Source organism: Rousettus aegyptiacus, unplaced genomic scaffold (assembly GCF_014176215.1).
Source record: "Rousettus aegyptiacus isolate mRouAeg1 unplaced genomic scaffold, mRouAeg1.p scaffold_m13_p_2, whole genome shotgun sequence".
In the NCBI taxonomy this organism is placed as follows: Eukaryota; Metazoa; Chordata; class Mammalia; order Chiroptera; family Pteropodidae; genus Rousettus; species Rousettus aegyptiacus.
In genome coordinates, this window is record NW_023416295.1 from 23459849 (window position 1) to 23477680 (window position 17832).

Genomic DNA, 17832 nt, shown 5'->3' on the forward strand with positions numbered 1-17832 from the left:
CTCAGAAGTCTACCAGGAAAGTTTTTGAGTTAAAATAGATCATCACCTGGCTAGGCGGCTAATATGAAAAGCCAGCCAGCCAATCAACCTACTAACTCTATATGAAAGTATTGAGAAACATTGTCTCAAGAGAATGACCAACCATCCTGGTTTGGCCAATATTGACACTGGACTTTCATGAAAATCTTGGGCAAACTGGAATGATTTGGTCACCCTAACCCCAAGTCTCTTTGTCTCCAATAAAAAAAATATGCAGCAAAATATCTCTGGTATAATGTTTATTTAAATAGTAATCTTAAAAAGGCTTTATACAAATCATATAAACACAGTTTGACATTGTTGTTTATTTTTTACATTGAAGAATCACAGTAAAAGCTCTCAAGTTCCCGTGATCTGGCTCAGCCAGAGAATGGTTGAATACCTTTAACTGCAAACCCTGGAGAAGTTAACCTTCTGTGTGATCGTTTAACTCTTTCCCTTGTTTTCTCACCATTCATGCTGGTTCCCTGTCAACTCCTCATCCTCACTTAAGAGAGAAAGCAACCCTGTGGCCCTGTTGACTGCCTAGTCTGGGAGAGCGTGGAGGTAATGTGTCATTCAGTACAAGGCAAAAAAGGAGATCAATACTGTGAGTTGGGTTTCCCAAAGGGAATGAATCAAGGAGACGAGTCAGCCAGCCAACTTGGAGATAGAGACAACAGATGCACCAGGGTGTCCCCTGGCCGAGTTCTCATCAGGCCCCACGGTCTTTCTGTCTTACAACGACCAGCCTCCAGCGTTGGTGAGGTATATCTACATGTAGCCCTGGGTAGCCTGCTTTCGTTCAGCATTCAGGGTCCCCTTAGGGCTTCAAATCAGCCCATGGTGAATATGGATATAGAGGGATGCAGGTTGAGTTGTACATAACTTAGAAGTGAATGGCAGGCCGGAGACAGGGCTCGTCTTTGGGGAACTGTAAAGCGGCCCACAGGACCCTCAGAGTAGGCTTTTGAACTTCTCCCGTCTCGCAGGTTACTTCTGGAAATCCCTAGGACTTGCTAGCTTCCTGAACACTGAGCTACATATGAAGGCGAAGAGGAGGGTGGGCTAATTAAAAACTTGCTTCTGCTGTATGCCCAGCTCAGGGGGTGCCTAAAGCTAAGCCCTTGGGCTTGACAGCTTAACTTTTCACCTCTAACTATCACTGTGCCAACGAGTGCCCAGATCCGCAGTTACACTCGGGCCCTAGGTCAAAGTCAAAGTCACAACAACACCACTGAGTCCCACATGGCCATTCACATACACAGTAGATACAGAGAACTCAAAGGCGGCAAAGACACATACACACATATGAATAAATAGCTGTCAGTATGAACTCTCCCTCTCTGCATACAAAACACTGTGACATTACCATTTGAACGAACTAGCATGTCCATAAGTTAACATTTAAAGGAAACTGCCAGTCCCATTCACCCTTCCCCTTTTCACCTGGGTATGAGACAAATGAAATTATGGATGACCGTAGCAGCAAAAATGGTCTGACAGTTTACCACTGATATGTAAAAGGCTGGGCATACTGGTTGGATTTCAAAGGTATATCCAGCACACTGGCAATCCTTAGGCGTCACTACAAAAGCAGATTTGGATCTCGATGCGGACAATCTTATCCTTTACTTAGTCTCATTCTCTTCCTGATGCCTCCGCTTCTAGAGCAGTTGAGAGTCATCTAGGGCTATGACTACACTTGGGGTGGCAGGGCTCATTCCATTAGTGGGATCGGCGGTGAGGTGAGGGAACAGGGAGTGGAGCCAGCGGGGCGAGGGGAGGAGGGATGCCTTAACTTGTATGAGATTCACTGATTTCTACATAGAGGGAAGATACAATTTTTCTTCATTTTTTCAAGGCACTTAATAAAAAACACATAGATTGGTGTGTGTGTGTGTGTGTGTGTGTGTGTGTGTGTGTAAGAACACAGGTCTCTCGGGGGTTGAGGAGTGCTGTTAGCATTTTGGTCCACAGTCCTTGCAGACTTCTGCTTAGACTTGCACGCATCCTGGCTCTGACTCTCCTGGAAGGCTGAGGTGGTGGCTGTAACCCCAAGGAGAAATCAATGTTTACCAGCCTATCGGAGAGATTAATTCATCCAAATGTTTCTGTACTGTCTGCTCAGCCTTGGTCATCACCCGATCACAGAGGTTGGACTTCTTTTTCCCTCTCTACTGTTCTCCTTTCCACCCAACGGTCACCAGTTACATCTTGTTGACAGAAAATAATACACTAGTAGCCTTTATTCCCCTACCCTATCTCTGAGAATATCAAACAATGCTATTTCCTGGGGCTTAGAGACCTGGCAAATTTGTGTGTGTGCATATGTGTGTACGTGTGCATGCATGTGTGTATGTATATGTTTTAGAAGAACAGGAGGAGGGAAAAGAAAAAGCAAAACCACCACCAGAGGCTCCGGGATGTAGCCTCACAGCCACAAGTTCTGGTCTGAATGGCTCCTCTTCACAAAGCATGTTAAGGCTTGTCCGCTTCTAACATGGAGGTGCTTCTATGGATTTTGACGTGTGAAGTTTCCTTTCTGGTTTGTTTTAAATCGCATATAAGAAATAGCTGTTCATGCTGACCCTAAAATGGCAATTTTCCCCTGGATAAAAAAAGTTAAAGGCAACAACATCCTACTTAAATGCTAGGACTGGAAATGGCAGCTTGTAGGGTTGGCTGGCGGAATCTATACCACAGCAAATCCCGTAAGTCATGAGAGGATCAGACGATAGGATAAGCTGGACGGCTTTTTTTTTTTTTTTTAAAGTTTTTTCCTAAAGATGGAAAGTCTGAAAAGATCGTTAGCTTTTCAAGTGATTAGAAAGAAAAGGAGGAGAATAATGATCACCACTCTGCTTCTGTATCAGAAAAGTCATTCTCTTCTGCCTCTTTGAGTTGCTCACAGACCAAAGAAACAAAATATAATAATAACAAACTCACAAACAAAATAGAACTGTGACCCCAAAGAGATGAGCTCCCATCTTTGTCCCACCAATGATGCAGTCACTGCAGCGCTAGGTGGGTAGTAACCCCCTGCTTGACTGTGTTTCCCCTCCTCCCCCGACTCGCCTGTATGTCCTGTCCACACCTTCGGTATTCTGGATCGGTTTGATCGAGATTATGGCATTCAGTTTCCAAAGGAAAAAAAAAAATTGTAATCTTCGCTAGCCCCTCTTGCTGGAATGAAATGTCAGATGTGATTCGGGTGCAATCCGTCATGCCTCTGAGCAGCACTTCTGGTGGTTCATCTTGACCTTGTGCTTGAGGCCGTCGTAGAGCTCGAAGTTGTAGTTCTCCAGCGTTGTGCAGCTGCGGGAGCTCAGGCCCGAGTAGGAGCAGGTGCAGTAGAGCAGGAGCCCGGCACACGTGGCCCCTAGGAGGACGCCCAGCGAGCTCATGGCGATGATGGTGATGAGGATGGGATCCAACGTGTAGAGCCAGCTCTTTTCTTTGTCAGCCGAAGGGGCTCCAGACCCTGAGGTCGGGGAAGAAGAGTTGCTCCAGTCCACCTCGTACTCATCTGCGACACAAAGCACAGGAGAGACTGCAGGCATTGCTTCTTTCGTGGTGAAGTAACCGAGCCTCCCCAGCCCAGTTCAGAGGTTCTGCATACATAGCACAGGGACAAGGAGTAGGACGCCAGAACTTATGTCACCTGGCTTCGAAGCCCAGCCCCGTCGCATCCTAGCTGTGTGATTTTGTGGATACTAATAAAGTCTACCTCACTGGGTTGTTAGGAGGCTTCAATGAACTGACATCTGTAAAGTGCGTGGTGTCCAGCACATGGTAAACACTGTCTAAGTAATTCAGACTATCGCAGAACCTTCAGGGTGCCTTTGGAGCACCAGCAATGTCCCCGTGCTCTGGGCACCCTTCTTTCTTTGCCACTTCATTCCTCATTTCCAACTGCTTCAAATTAAATTAAAGGACAGGCTGAGAATATTTTCATGGAAGAGTTTCTCGAGTTAGCATTCCTGGCCATCCAAGCAGCAGATTTTTTTTTTTTTTTGAGCCATCAGCCCTTACTCGACATATATTTATCCTACTCATGAGTTGAATTATGTCCCCAACATACATTTGTATGTTGGAGTCCTAACCCCCAGGACCTCAGAATGTGGCCATATTTGGAGATAGAATCTCTACAGAAGTAATCAAATTAAGATGAGGTCATTAGGGTGGGCCCTAATTCAATGTTCTTATAAAAAAGGGAAATTTGGAGACAGACACAGATGGGGGAATGCCAGGTGGACATGGAGATGACTGTCTACAAGCCAAGGAGAAAGGCTTGTGACAGATTTTTGCCTCACTGCCCTCAGAAGGAGCCAGTCCCGTTGACATCCTGATCTTGGATTTCCAATCTCCAGAATGGTGAGAAAATTCATTTCTGCTGCTTAAGCCACCCAGGTTATGGTACTTCGTTAGGCAGCCCTAGAAAATTAATGTATTTCTATAGTGTGGCCAAGGCATGACCACAACCATGGCTCATTTTGTGGGATTTCCTAATAATTCCATGAAGAAAGCAGGATGATAATATAATTTTTTTAAATAGATGAGGACATCGAGGTTTTACAATATTAAGTGACTAGGTACTCACTGAAGGTCCCAGAACTAGCAAGCAGTTACACCAGGACTAGGAATCGGGCTTCCCGGAACCCTCATCCCTTGCTCTCTCTGGCCCTGCACAGTACTTCTGCTGCTTGATCCTTGGCAGCCTCTCTGAGGAGGCCGGCTGCGCAGCTTTGCCCATAAAAGGAGTGTGAGACTAGGTTTTGCAGGGAGCGTCTGCATTCAGTTAACAAGGTGCTGTTTGGGTTAGTCACTCTGTTTCTATAACTACACTTGAAGTGTTTGATTAAGGTCAGGTTAAAAGCAGCTGCTCTATAAACTGTTCTTAAATGCCTTCATCTTGGTCTAAAGCTATTCGTGGAGGGGGAACTTTGGTGATCTCTCCTGGAGATCAACTCTGGCACATAGAGAAGAAGCCCAGGGAGACCTGTGTTGCTCTGAGTCCAGGGAAGAAATCACATCTACATGTTTTCTCAGCAGTCCTCCAGTCAGGACTATTTCTTTAGCTTCTTGAAGTATGTGCATTTGGAGTGGGGAAATCGAGCTTGGAATAAATATGAAAATATGAGATGGGCAGTGTGAAAAAGAAACCTAAAACTTTCAGCAAGCCCCAACTTGGAGTCTTGGGTAGTCCGAGAAGGATTCCCATAAGCTAGAGAACCGGAAACCACAGGGGCCTGGGAGAGTTTTCACGTTTATACCCACCACTCAGTCCCTTTTCCAGAAGGAGGGCAATGGGTTCAAGAAGTGATTTGTATGTATAGAGGAGCCTGGCTTTCACTTCTAAAGGGCTTATCCAGATTTGAAGTCCATCAATGTTGAAAGTTCCCTAAAGTAGGGGACCTGTTTCAGATTAGGCAGAGGGAACTCAGTAAACTTTCTAAATCTCTAAATTTGACCTTGACAGAACAACTGATGGTTTCTTCTTTCCTCTCTGGACTCTTTTCACTTATATTTCTGGCCGATGGTTCTAAATTCTGACCCTCTAATACCATGGGCATTATTTTCGTTGATGTCTTTATAACCAAACTTGAATTTCATGATTATCCGCTAAATCATAACAATACTCACCATCAATTTCATCTTCATAGCCCTCTCTCTCGTGTATTTCTGGGATGTCCACTGTAATGAAAAAGAAAACAAACAAATCAAGTTATAATGAGTTCTATCACCACGGCTAAAAGGCAGAGAGATGCGACCTTCCTGTGAGTGACCCCCCAGTGTGGTGGACAGCTAAAGCATTGCATTTGCTTCTAGATCACTTAATAGGCATATTACGGGAGTCTTTCTCCTTCAAATGATTTGTCTCTACTTCCAACAAAAACCAGAAGAACAGAAACAATAAGCAAGGTCTTTAGTGCCAAGTAAATTCTCATTCGTGTTTTATAGTGACTGCTGTTCATTACCAGTACAGGTCTGAGCCTCATCTGAGGCGATTTCAGCGACGCTGTATGCCCAGCATCAGCTGCCATTACTGTGATGTTCATGTCGTATAACATGCTGCCCCTCCTCATATGCATGCATCTAAGTGGACACAAAATGTAAGAGTCTTTCTCCTCTGGAGTTCAAATAAATGTACGGTAATTTAAGGAAGTCTTGTTTCATCATTATATGTTTTAATGTAGACGTAGAACTGGAAAGAATGTTATAATGCCTATTTGCCTTCACAAATCTCTCTCATCTTTCCTTCCCCATCTATTTTTCCTATTGGCTTTCTTCACAGTTTAGAATAGATCAAACATGAGCATCCAACCTGACTAGCCCAGGCTTGCCTAGAGCTAAGTTAATTTACTCTGAATTTTCTCCAGTATTATCACTGTTTATCTTTTTCTTTTTTTATGAGTTTTTTTTTGGGGGGAAGGGGTAATACAGGTATCTCTATTCAATATGCTGTCCATCTTATAGAAATAAGAACCAATGAGAATTACCTGTCTAAAATAGTAAAACATTTAAAAAGAGAGCCAAATATTTAGTGAAGAGCAGGGTCTTATCATTTCTTCAAATCTCACAAGTTAATTATGCCTGTCCCAGCTGTCAGCAGAATGGCACCAACTGAATGTATGTGGCCTTTAAAGAGCTTTATTCAACTCAAAGTCAGGTGGACAACCATGATGTTAGCAGTATAAATTGCTATCCAAAAATCAAGGATTAAAACAAAACCAAGATCTCAAACGGCTATAGTATCAAACAAGAAGGAAAACAAAACAAAACAAAACAAAACAAAAAACTTCAGAACAGCCTGAACTTCTTCCTCATCAGTCCAGCATCTCAGGGAAGATCTACTTGACCATGACCTGAACTGAGGGTTGAGCCATCATGGCCATACATGAAATTTAGTCTTTTCCTGGAGGTATTATTTATAATCGTGTTAGAAGTCTTCCTCATTCCTGGCCAAAGGGCTAAGGCACTTTCTAATTCTCTTGGTTGCTAGGAAGGGATGCACAAAACAACATGCTGAGACCCTATTTGAAAGGACCAATGCCACGTGGCACTGATCTTCCACAAATCCAGCCTGCTCCCAGCATGTTTATAACATAGCAACTGGCAATTGCAGGCCACGCCAGTTTTCCCACCTCAATGCCCATCCCCTGCATTATTCTTCGGGCCCCTACGATGCAGGCTGTTTTCTTGGAATGAAGACGTGAATGTGAATCAGCAAGAGACAGGTGGTGTCTGTCGTAGGGATCAAATCAAGCCTGTGATGGAGCTTCTTTTTTTTTTTTTTTAACCTTATGAAAAAAACTAGCATGGAAGAAAGCCATCGCATTTCCAACAATTAATTGTTTTGATGGGATGCTCATATGTCTCAACACCTTCATGGTTAAAAGATGCAGAACACTGGATAAGAATATCTGAATCAGCTTAGGACGAACACTGTTGGGCTCCTGCCAGTGACTTTTGGGCCAAATCCTGTTCTTACTTTTAGGGATTCGGTCTCTGCCAAAGATGTGACAAATTCTTGCAGGCTAGAATGCCTTCTTGCTCCATCTCACACCCTCAGGGAGGAACTCATAGGACACTATTGATGACAAGCTGGAAAGGGGTGGATGTAGCGTGAATTTTAAAGGAAAAAGGGTAAGAGGATGGTAATGACTATGAGAACATTTTTTTTTTTCCCCCAGGGGATCACAGCCTCTTGTCTCTGGAAGCAGAGGACTAGAAGACACGACCTACCAAGGTCCATTTTTAAGACTCTATGAAACCAATTGTCTAGATGTGGCTGAAATTTCTGCATCTGGAGAATCAAAGACTACTTAAGGTGAAGAAGAACACAATAGAGGCTTGACTTGGCTTTTGACTGCTTTCAGCAGTTTGGGTGAGCGGGAAGGGGTTGAAAAAAGGATAAATTAATCAACATTTTCAAAAGCGCATCTGTTCACCAAGCCTTAAAGAAAGAATAGCACACTGGGGAAAACCCAAATAAAGGGAACATTTGTACAAAAAGCAATTTACTTTGATAGAAATTTTCTCTAGTTCCTTTGCTAATATTCTTGATATCTGTGTTTGATTAAGAGCTTTCTTTCTCAAAAGCTTATTTGCCCTTCATGGGCCACTTTCCTTTTCTGTTGAGCCCGGTAGGTAAACCTCAGCCTATTTCCTTAAGATGCTGGCAGGAAGGCGTATGGTTCTCCCACTGGGTCCCTGTAGTTTTAGCAAAGAAAAGACAAGGGTAGGGAGGAGGGAGGAGTGATGAGCTAGGAGCTCAAGGCAGAGGATGGAGGTAGCACCTTTCTGGGAAGAAAAAATTACAGCCACAGGTCGGGGACCTAGGTCAGGGAATGATAGCAAAACAATGTGGGGACCAGGGACTTGGGATTTTGTTTTAAAATTTTTTTAATGAGAAAAACTTGGAGAAGAACTTCCAGGACTCTGTTTTAGTGGGTGGGTGTGTTTGTGAGTGTGAGATGGATAAGGGAGAGCGGAATGGGCCACACCTCTGGGAGAACGCAGATCAGGAATGGATCTTACCACCCACATGACTTCCTCTCTCAACCCTTTGCACTCGTATGACCCTGTTTCCTTCTAGGCCCCCAGTGTGGATTCAGTCTCAGGCCAATCTGACTGCAAAGCCTGAATTCTGATTTTCGGTACTGTATTACGGCCAGAGGACAGCACCCCCACCCCCAGGTCCAAATCTGCACTTAAGTTCTCTGGGTGTGGGCAGGACACTGTAACACCCTTTTCTAACAGGAAACAAACAAACAAAAAAGACTAGTTTCATACGCTCTGGCTGTTTGCCTGCATTGCTCCCTTACTACTTTGATAGGAACCAGAGAAGATCTCTCATGCATGTGAAGATGTGATGATCTGAAATGTGGGGCTTCATGTTTTCCATGACAGGCATTACTCAAAGAGGGAAAGGCAATTTACCCCTTTCTTCAAAGAGCAGTCTTCATTAACTGACGAACCAATCAACCAATCATCACTTATTAAGAGGGTTTACGAAGTGCCCAGAAACCATCTCGAAGACTTTGGGAAGTGAAGATGTATGGGACCAGGTGTCTACAATGAAGCCCCTTTAGCACAGTTGGGAAACAAAAGACTTGCCCACGCCAGAATAACATAAAACCAAGGGTGCATTGTGGAGGGGACGTTAAGCACTGCTGGAGCCCAGGTCAGGGAACCGGGTACAGGAGGCTGGACCACTGCCAGGAAGGAAACTGGGGAGTGAGGAGGAGGAGGATGCTTTAGAATTGAGGCTGCTGCAAGGCAGGGGTTGGGAGTCCTAGGAATGCTTTCAAGCATGGCACCTGAGCCTTTGAACTCATACACTGAACTCTTGGGTTTGGGCTTGAAATCATTTTTATCAGATCCTCTTGGGTTTGGGCTTGAAATCATTTTTATCAGGATCTGATACAAATCGTCCACCTTGTAGTTCCTGACATGAGAGGCAGGTCCCTGCTCCCCTCTCCCTTCACCAGCTGCTGCAGAGCAGCATAGTGAGAGGACAAGGCACTCGTGAGTGACTGGAAGGGAGTTCAATAGAGTTGGAGTAATCAAGTAAGCAGAGCAGCCACTATTTAAAAAGACAAACAAACAAGATGCCCACTCCGACAAAGCGTGGTCATTTTCATATTGACATTAAACCTCAGGCTGGAAGTTCCCTTGTTTCCTCAGGAGTCTTTTCCCTTAGCATCATCGAGAGGTGGGTTAGGTACGCAGTGAAGAATGATTCAAGGTCTCGCCTATCTCCTATTATTCTGATTTTTTTCAGAGTGAGAGATCTGTAGTGACTAGTTATTAAAACATCCACTGGACTGTTCCAGGCACCCCCTCCAAATATTCTCTAGTGTCCTCATCAGCAGATTGTAGTACTATGGCACAAAGGGTGAACAGCCATACCCAGTTACGAACTGAACCTACTTTAAGGAGATATATTTTCCCCAAGGGGTCTGGAACCCTGCCTGACTGTGTAAGACCACACATGCTACGCAGGGGAAATGCCCCAGACACTCCACCTGCAGCTGGGGGATTCCCTGCTAAGTGTAATTTAGGTCTCAAGAAGTTTCTCTCAGAGTTCTTCCATGTCTGTCTGTCTGTCTGTCTGTCTGTTTCTCTCTCTCTCTCTCTCTCTCTCTCTCTCTCTCTCTCTCTCGTCTTTATCTTCTCTCCCTTGTTTTCTTCCACTTTTTCCTTCTAAATTTAAATCCTTTGAGGTTAGTTTGCACTTACTTTCCTGTTACAGAAAAATCACAACCTTCACTTTTACCACTTCTGCTCTGCTGTGGTCTACTGTGAGTGTATTGGCAGTGACATTGTTCTGTGTACTTTCTGCATTGTAAAGCAAACTTGACAGGATTGCTACGAGAGCGAGAAGTCTGCCCCAAACCCCTGGCTACTTTCAGATCAATGACTTACAATAGTCCATCCCTGGGTCACTTTCATACAGATCATTTCAGGACACTGATGTATACTGGTTCTCTTTGCAGAGTCCCATTCATGCCAACTCTGAGTAGGGGATTCAGAGGCTTGGTTGAAGCTGAGGACAGGTTTGCCATCCAGAATGTGTAACAGAGACACTCTAAGGACCTTCCAGCTTCAGTTACACTCTCTGCCTGAAGCAAGCCCCAGCAGATACAACAGCTGCGAGCAGACTGCCTCCTCATCCGAGTTCCGCTACTCGCTCCAGGTGTGATAGCCTGGATGAATCATTGACCTCCTGAGTTTCTGTTTGCTCCTCTGTAAAGTAATCACTGATGTTCTTTCCTGCTCTAGCATTTTATTTTTATGGGGAGAAAATTAGAATGCCATGAAGCTCCTTCTGGTGAGGGCTCTCTGAAGAGGGCTGTTGGTTGAAGTAGACAAGGTGACTTCTACAGAAGAGGGCTCTATAGCCATACAGTGTTCACTGCCCCTGTCTTCGCCCCAGATCTGTCCTTGCCTGGAAGTGGTCTCTCCCTGAAGGCATCCATCTTAAGGTGTATGTGGAAACAGAAGACCATGAAAAGGACAGATAGAGGGAAGCCATGAGGTTCCATGTTCTTGATACTTGCTTGTTTGGCTTAGGAACCAGTCTTACCAACCGGCCATCCAGGAACTGGCAGAGTGGGTAAATCATGCCCAGAGCTTTAGGCCTCCACTTTAATGGAGGCAAGGCTGATAAAAACCTCATGGCAAGCCTACCTTAATATGTCCACTTAACCCACCAAACCACAACCAGCCTTTAAAGCGAGGCTCGAAGAGACTCTTTCACAGAGGAAATTGTTCCTTTTCATGGGTACCATGAATGGGTACCAGGTGTCACTGCTTTTATTTTAAAGAGGAAGAAATTGAGGAAGGGAGAAAAATGCAATAAGTCATTGAACAAATCAGCGGTAGAACCGAGAGTAAGCCACATGTTTAACACCTCGTTTGGGGCTGTGATCTGTGCTGGATAAGCTCTTGGTCACTTTCAGCCCTTGTTGAATTTGATTCCAAGTTCCTGAATGCCAGTTAAATTACTAGACTGTTTGGATGGGAGTAGCCTTCAGAACGTTCTCTGAGCCATTTTGTTTTGATCCCAGCAGGAGATACAACACTGGGACCAAAATAAATGAGAAATCATGGAGGACTAGGAAATATTTCTTGGCCCTTCAAAGTGTTTAATTTAGTTCACCATTTAGTATTGGCTAAAGGTTCCCCCTCCCCACTACAGTCGATTTTCCTAATTCAGTTTTCCCACCCCCAGTTGCTGTAAGAAGCCAAAAGTTCAAATGTTGCTCTAAACTTTGGCAAAGCTCTTCCATAGAGAGTGTCTACTTGAGAGCTGTTCAGCCCTTGCTGGGTTTGGCTTGAGTTTAAAAACACCACCAGAAGTTCCTTTATCATGGGTTTTCATCTCCTGGGCTATAGCCAAATGTATGCAAAGTCATGGAAAAAATTATTTTTTTGGAGTTTTCAAATGGGTTCAGGCTAAAAAGGTTTGAGATATCAGAAGAGTCTGAACCCGAATTTAGCCATTATTTTCTATTCTTGTTAATTAAATAACTAGGAGGAATCACTAAAAAGGATTGGCCATACCAACTGCAAACGCGAAGGCAGTGAAATGACCTAGTCATACTTTCAAGTGTGGAGGCGGCCGAGCAGCTGAGGCCAGGACAGCTCCACAGAGTCCCGACAATGAGGGAAACTAAGAAAAACACAGCCAGAGAAATGTTTAGCTAGAAAGACAGGCTTACAATTGTGCAGGCTGGGAAAACCCAAGGACGTAGATGGAAGACAATTCTGGAGTCTCTTCCTGACTTTAGGTCTTTGAAAAATAAGAGCTATTCTCCATTGCTGTAAGTAGATATGTCAACGAGGCAGAGATTCTTCACACTTTTGTTGGCTACCTTTTCTTAGGTCATGAAGGTGGGAAAAACAGAGAAAATTTCAGGGAAAAACAAGTGTCTGCCCAGTCTTTGTCCTGAGATGTTAGGGAAAAAATCTACCTTTACATTTTGGGATGTTCCCCCAGTGGGTTTCCTTCAGGCCCCAACAGTCAAGAAATGCTCATATTGGAAACATCATTTAGCTGGAGCTGTTTGGAACATGGATCAAGTGAAAGGATGAAGGCAAAGAAACTGCATCTCCTTCCAATGAGAAGAAGGATGTCTTTTTAAAGATTGTCCCTCATATTTTATAGGTGTTTGGAAAAAACTCTCTATACTCGTGTATCTCACCGGCAGGGCTGGCTATACTTAGAAGCTGGGAGGCTCTTCCGAATACAAGAATGAATGACTCTGTGATGAAATTTTAGGGGTTCCAAAAAGGTACCTCTCTCTACCTATTCAAGAGGTGATTCCCCCCAGAAGCCTGCTGCTGGTGTATAATTATGTAATTATAACATAATAGATGCTTCCGGTTTTAGATTCGGTCCCCTGTCAGAACACAATTAGTAGGAGGAAATGACCAATTGAGCTCTCATGTGAAGGACTCTGACCCCCACTTTTCTGGGAGGAGGTTTTGGTGGCGGCAGGGCAGAGGAGTGGAGACAGGTCCTCCTTGGGGAAAAAGGAGGGGACATTAGCCCTCCAGAAGTCACAGAGCAGACAGTGATGATGGTGCAGTGGGCCCAGGGATTCCCATGATCAGTATTATTGAGATCACACTCTTGGCCTGAGGCTGGCCAAGGCCGATGAGGTCACCCCAGGGCTCCTTTGACACTCTCATGTCAGCCCCCCCTAGGTCCTAATGATTATCTTCCCACCTCAGGACCAGCTGTCAGAACTGCCCTCGAGAAGCGGTGGGGCACCCCACACCGGTCCCTGAGGACTCATGCCCCTTTTCCCAATCCCTTGTGGCAGTAGGGAAACACAAAGGGACAAAATAGTTATTTAACAGCTGTACTAAAATGAAGCCTCCATAACCAGCAGGCCAGCTGAGAATAGGACTTTGGTCAAGGCCACCTCCAGCTCAAAGCTTTCTCTGCACTCCCATCATTACTGGAGCTGGCTGCTCGCTAACAAGTTACAGAGAACTCCAGTCCAGGCAGCCTGTTAATGAGGCCGGCTGCTTGAGAAAGAAACTGCTATGGTCGAAGGCCAAGACATGCTACACTGTCATCCCAGCTCTGGATCAGAGCCTTTGCTTTTTGGTGTTAGTTAATGGCATTAAAAGGGTTCAATTTTGCATAATTATGCACAGAAGACAAAACAAGGCACGTGTGTGTGTGTGTGTGTGTGTGTGTGTGGTGACACGTCTCTACCTCACCCACATCTCAAGCTCGTGTTGCCTTTTATCCTGAGCGATTAGAGTCATCTACCCAAGCCCTCTGGCCTAGAGTCAACAGATCTAGATTTGGAGCAGGTCAGGGAAAGGCCAGAAAGCCGACATACAACCGTAGAAACTATCCATTATGCTTACAAAGTCACATTATCATAACCCCTTTGTCTTAGTGCATGGTAGGCACCAGGGTAGTGCTCTTGGAGGAAATGATGTTTTGAACTAATGGGTCCCTTGTTTTCTCTTCCATTTGCCACTCCTTGTTGGAGCTACTTAGAGCTGTACACATAAACCTTTCACTAGAAAATGACCTTGTCACCTGGTGCGTTTCCTCGGGTCATGTTAGTCCTGAACCTCCTCAGAAGGAAGCTGGACAATGCCTTCTAGCCTGGAAAGCCTGCTCCTCTCAGGGTTGGTGTGGGGGCCTTGGTCACAAGACGCCAAGGATTGGAGAATCTCAGTTAGCATGTAGGCCGACTCATGGCTGTTGGACTATTTTAGTCTGTGGCATAATACTGTGCACTGACCTTAAAGGATGTTTTTTTACATGAATTTTTTAGTAGGAAACATAAATAAATAACAGCAAGGCACAGCACACTCTTTGAAGCAACCAAGTGGAACTCATTAATCATGGAGAACAGGGCTCTGCCAGCTGAACCCAGGGATAGAATTAACTCCTGGGCTACAGCTGCCACAGTTCCGGTGAGCTGCCACTTACAGCGAGGCCCACATTCTCCACATATTGGCAGTTAAAAAAAAGTCCCCAAGATTAAAATACCCTTCAGTTAAAACTGTCCACAAAGTCTTCTTTCGCAAGCACTCTGACCGCTTGAGAGAAAAAGAGATAGTCACAGAGATTATGTGTCTTGTGCAAATGGGGCAGGGGATATCATTCAGGATGTCACTATTTTGTTACCCTCTCAAAAGGGACAAGTTCGTTTAAAAGGAAAACTTCAGCCACTTGAAGCATCTATTAAAATGAAAACAGGCACACCATTGCACCCAGAAATTCTATTGGAAAGAAACATATGCGTAAAGAGGCAACTTTAAGGATGTTCATTGCAGTAGTGTTTATAATAATAATAAGAGAATAAAACTAGATAGGACCTAAATAACCACCAGTAGGGGAGCAGTTAATAAACTACGGTACATCAATACGGTATGTAATGCTACACAATAGCTAAAAAGGATGGGGTAAATCTGTCGGCGTGTACTGAAGCATCCTCAAGACTACCCAATGAAAAGACACCAGTTGTCTGAGAAAGAAAGCAAACACTATGATACCATCCACAGAGAACAAAACCAAACCCCAATCAAACCAAAACAAAAAACTGGACAGGAACACGTACATTTGTAAAGGCATAAGATGACGGCTGGAAGCATATTCCCCCCAACCACCTCTCGCGGTTACTCTCTCTGGGCAAGAAAGTGGGACTGGTTAATAATGAAATGGACTTTTACTTTTTCTGTATTAGTTTCACTTTTTGAGGATGCAGTTGTGTATAACTTGTAGGTTATAAAAGAAAAAGACGAGACATCAGCCAGTTACTATTCTAGAAATTTCCCCAACACCCTTCTCCATGAACCTCTCCCGTCATAAGACTCCGAGAAAAGGTGTTTCCCCACCTGACACCCAGTCCTGTCTCCAGCACATCTGTTGCCGACTCTTCAAATGACCATTCCTATTTCTTGGCCCAGTGCCCATGGGACTTTAGTTTTTTTGGGCTCTTGAAGGTCAGTGACCACAAAGCCCAAGAATAATTACCCAGAAGAGAGGAGAATGATTCTAGATGTCCTGCCCACCAACTGGGCTTGGGGCTAGAAGGGCTTCTGCTGATTTTCCTGAAGCACCTAGACTCTCCATCGTGCCAGATCATGCCGTGAGGGGTTTTACTCTTGGCGATTCCCCACATCTCATATCTCTTCAGGGCTTATGTCTGGGGCCAAATGGAAACTCCTCCACATAAGTTAGTACGAATTTACTCCGGCTGAGGCCTGTGGCCTGACCGACACCTTCTGAGGGTTCAGGCTTCTGATTATATCGAACCTCTACACATACTCCTGTGCTAGACTTCCTTAAAGCCTATGATCTTCCTAGCATTTCACTTATTGATATAAGGTGATTCTTTCGTCTACGGATTGCGAGACCATCAGCTGGTGTTCCCCTCCCCCCTCCTTTTTCTCTGGTTGGATTTGTTTTGTGTTTTCTTTAGGTCGTCACTGAAGGGGATGAAAGGCAAACTACAGCTGTGAGAGCCCCGGCGACGTGCACAATTAAAGAGCGTAAACCAAGCTGCACTGACAGATCTGCAGTTTGGCTCAGATGTGCAGCCCACAACGCAGACAAATCACAGCTTAAAAATAAAGCTCTTTTCATCAAAGATTACAGAAAGGCCACAATGTTTGTGCAAAACAACTGGAGAGTCAGTAAAGAGGGGCGAGGAAAACAAACACCGTACCACAGCAGAATCGCTGGGCCTTGGTTTTCTGGGCTAGGAGGAAAGGGTCTTGTTTCAACAGCGAGAACGCACATTTAAACCATCATAAAGGGCCAGGTAGGAGCCAAAACACACCATACTGGGCCTTGACATCTGGTATTTATGATGCATGGAAACACAATTTCTGTAACATTTATGCTCGAGCTTGGTCTGAAATACCATGCTGATAAGTGCTGTGTTTGATGCCTAAGATTAGTATCCTAACGGTCTGCCTCATGGGGAAGAGAGAGTACCTCTGGAATAAGCTTTGGGATTAGAACCAAGGCAGGAAGAGCAGTGATGAAATTCTCAAAGGCAGTTCCAAAAACAGTAAAGGCTAACGAAACAGAAGTGATGGCTAATTTAATTTAGTCTGGCAAATTTGGCCCCAGGCTACCTCAGGAAAATGTTGACTGAGCCTAGGTCTTTGCCTGAAAGAAATACTTTAGAGATGTTTTCATTTCATCCCTTACTAATGGGAACAAATGGCTTTCAGGAAAGCCAAATGTTATTTAGACAAAATGGGTAATTTTGCTTGTCATTAGAGGAAAGAATACAGCTCTAAGCATGGACATTCTACTGTATTTTCCTGCAGAGGACAAATAGTGACATCTATACTGAATGATCTGCACTAAAAGAGCTTCCTGTAAGATCTGAAAACCAGAAGCCTGTTTCCTTTTAGCACAAGTTGGATAGGTTTCATGGCTGTAAAAGCATTCTTTCCTGGATCTAGGTTTAAAGAAGGGGAAAAAAGTGGGACTCTGGCAAAAATAGGATCTTCTGGACATGCCCCTCTTCTTGAGACCTTCTTGGATCCCTGAGGGTCTCCTGTGTTGATGAAATGCTCCTAATTCATTCCCTGAATAAGGGGTGGTAGAAAATCCTTCTACGACCTCTTTTTGACCACATTCTAGAAACACTGAACAGCTGGAGGTTGTAGTTCCTAGATTTCTTTCTCCTAATCCCCCTCCGATAGAACTATTTCATATAACAAATCACTAACTACCCAAAGAGGAGAACCGAAGAAAAATATTTGTCATTAAGATCTGGCTTATTGAGTAAGTCTCCCAAAGCCTCTCTCCTCAATGAATTGAAGGAATGTTTCTTTTATAAACTTTTCCACCCCGATTGTTCCAGGTTCACAATGATCACATAATTATCTTTACTGTTTGCTCCAAAATGAAGTCTGACATATTTTCGAGCCTTGAACATGCAACAAGTTCCCGTTTTGTCTGGGAAAGTGCTCATAAACTGGAGATGGAGGTTCCCCCGGAAGTAATAATTTGGTAGGCGAAAGGTAAGACATCGCCACTTCTCTTCCCAAGGAAGTAATCTGTCTTCGTAGAGCCGAGTACATTATTCAGCCTCACAGGTCCCATTTCCTTAGAGGACCCTTTAAAAGTAAAGTCCAATCTCCAGGGGTTTGCCATCAAGAGAAATTTTGTGGAAATCACGTTGAACAATTTAGCACTTAGCAACTTTTGCAAAATCCCACACCAATCATAAAAGTTGGCTCCGCTGCATAAATTGGACAAAACTCCTAACAAGCAGTAACAAAAATAAAAATAAAAAATAAAAA

General features: G+C 44.2%; 1 protein-coding gene across 2 annotated transcripts in view; it reads right to left on the bottom strand.

The window, feature by feature from the left end:
• Positions 1-261: 261 nt before the first annotated feature.
• NRP2 (neuropilin 2) overlaps positions 262-17832 on the bottom strand; it is a 114086-nt gene continuing 96515 nt past the window's right edge. For both annotated transcript variants that reach the window (XM_016135087.2, XM_016135088.2), the window contains exons 16-17: positions 5665-5715; positions 262-3547 (exon numbers count right to left, since the gene is read on the bottom strand). In XM_016135087.2, the coding sequence (XP_015990573.2) occupies positions 3243-3547; positions 5665-5715 (356 nt within the window). In that variant the 3' untranslated portion in view covers positions 262-3242. The remainder of the gene's footprint in view (positions 3548-5664; positions 5716-17832) is intronic.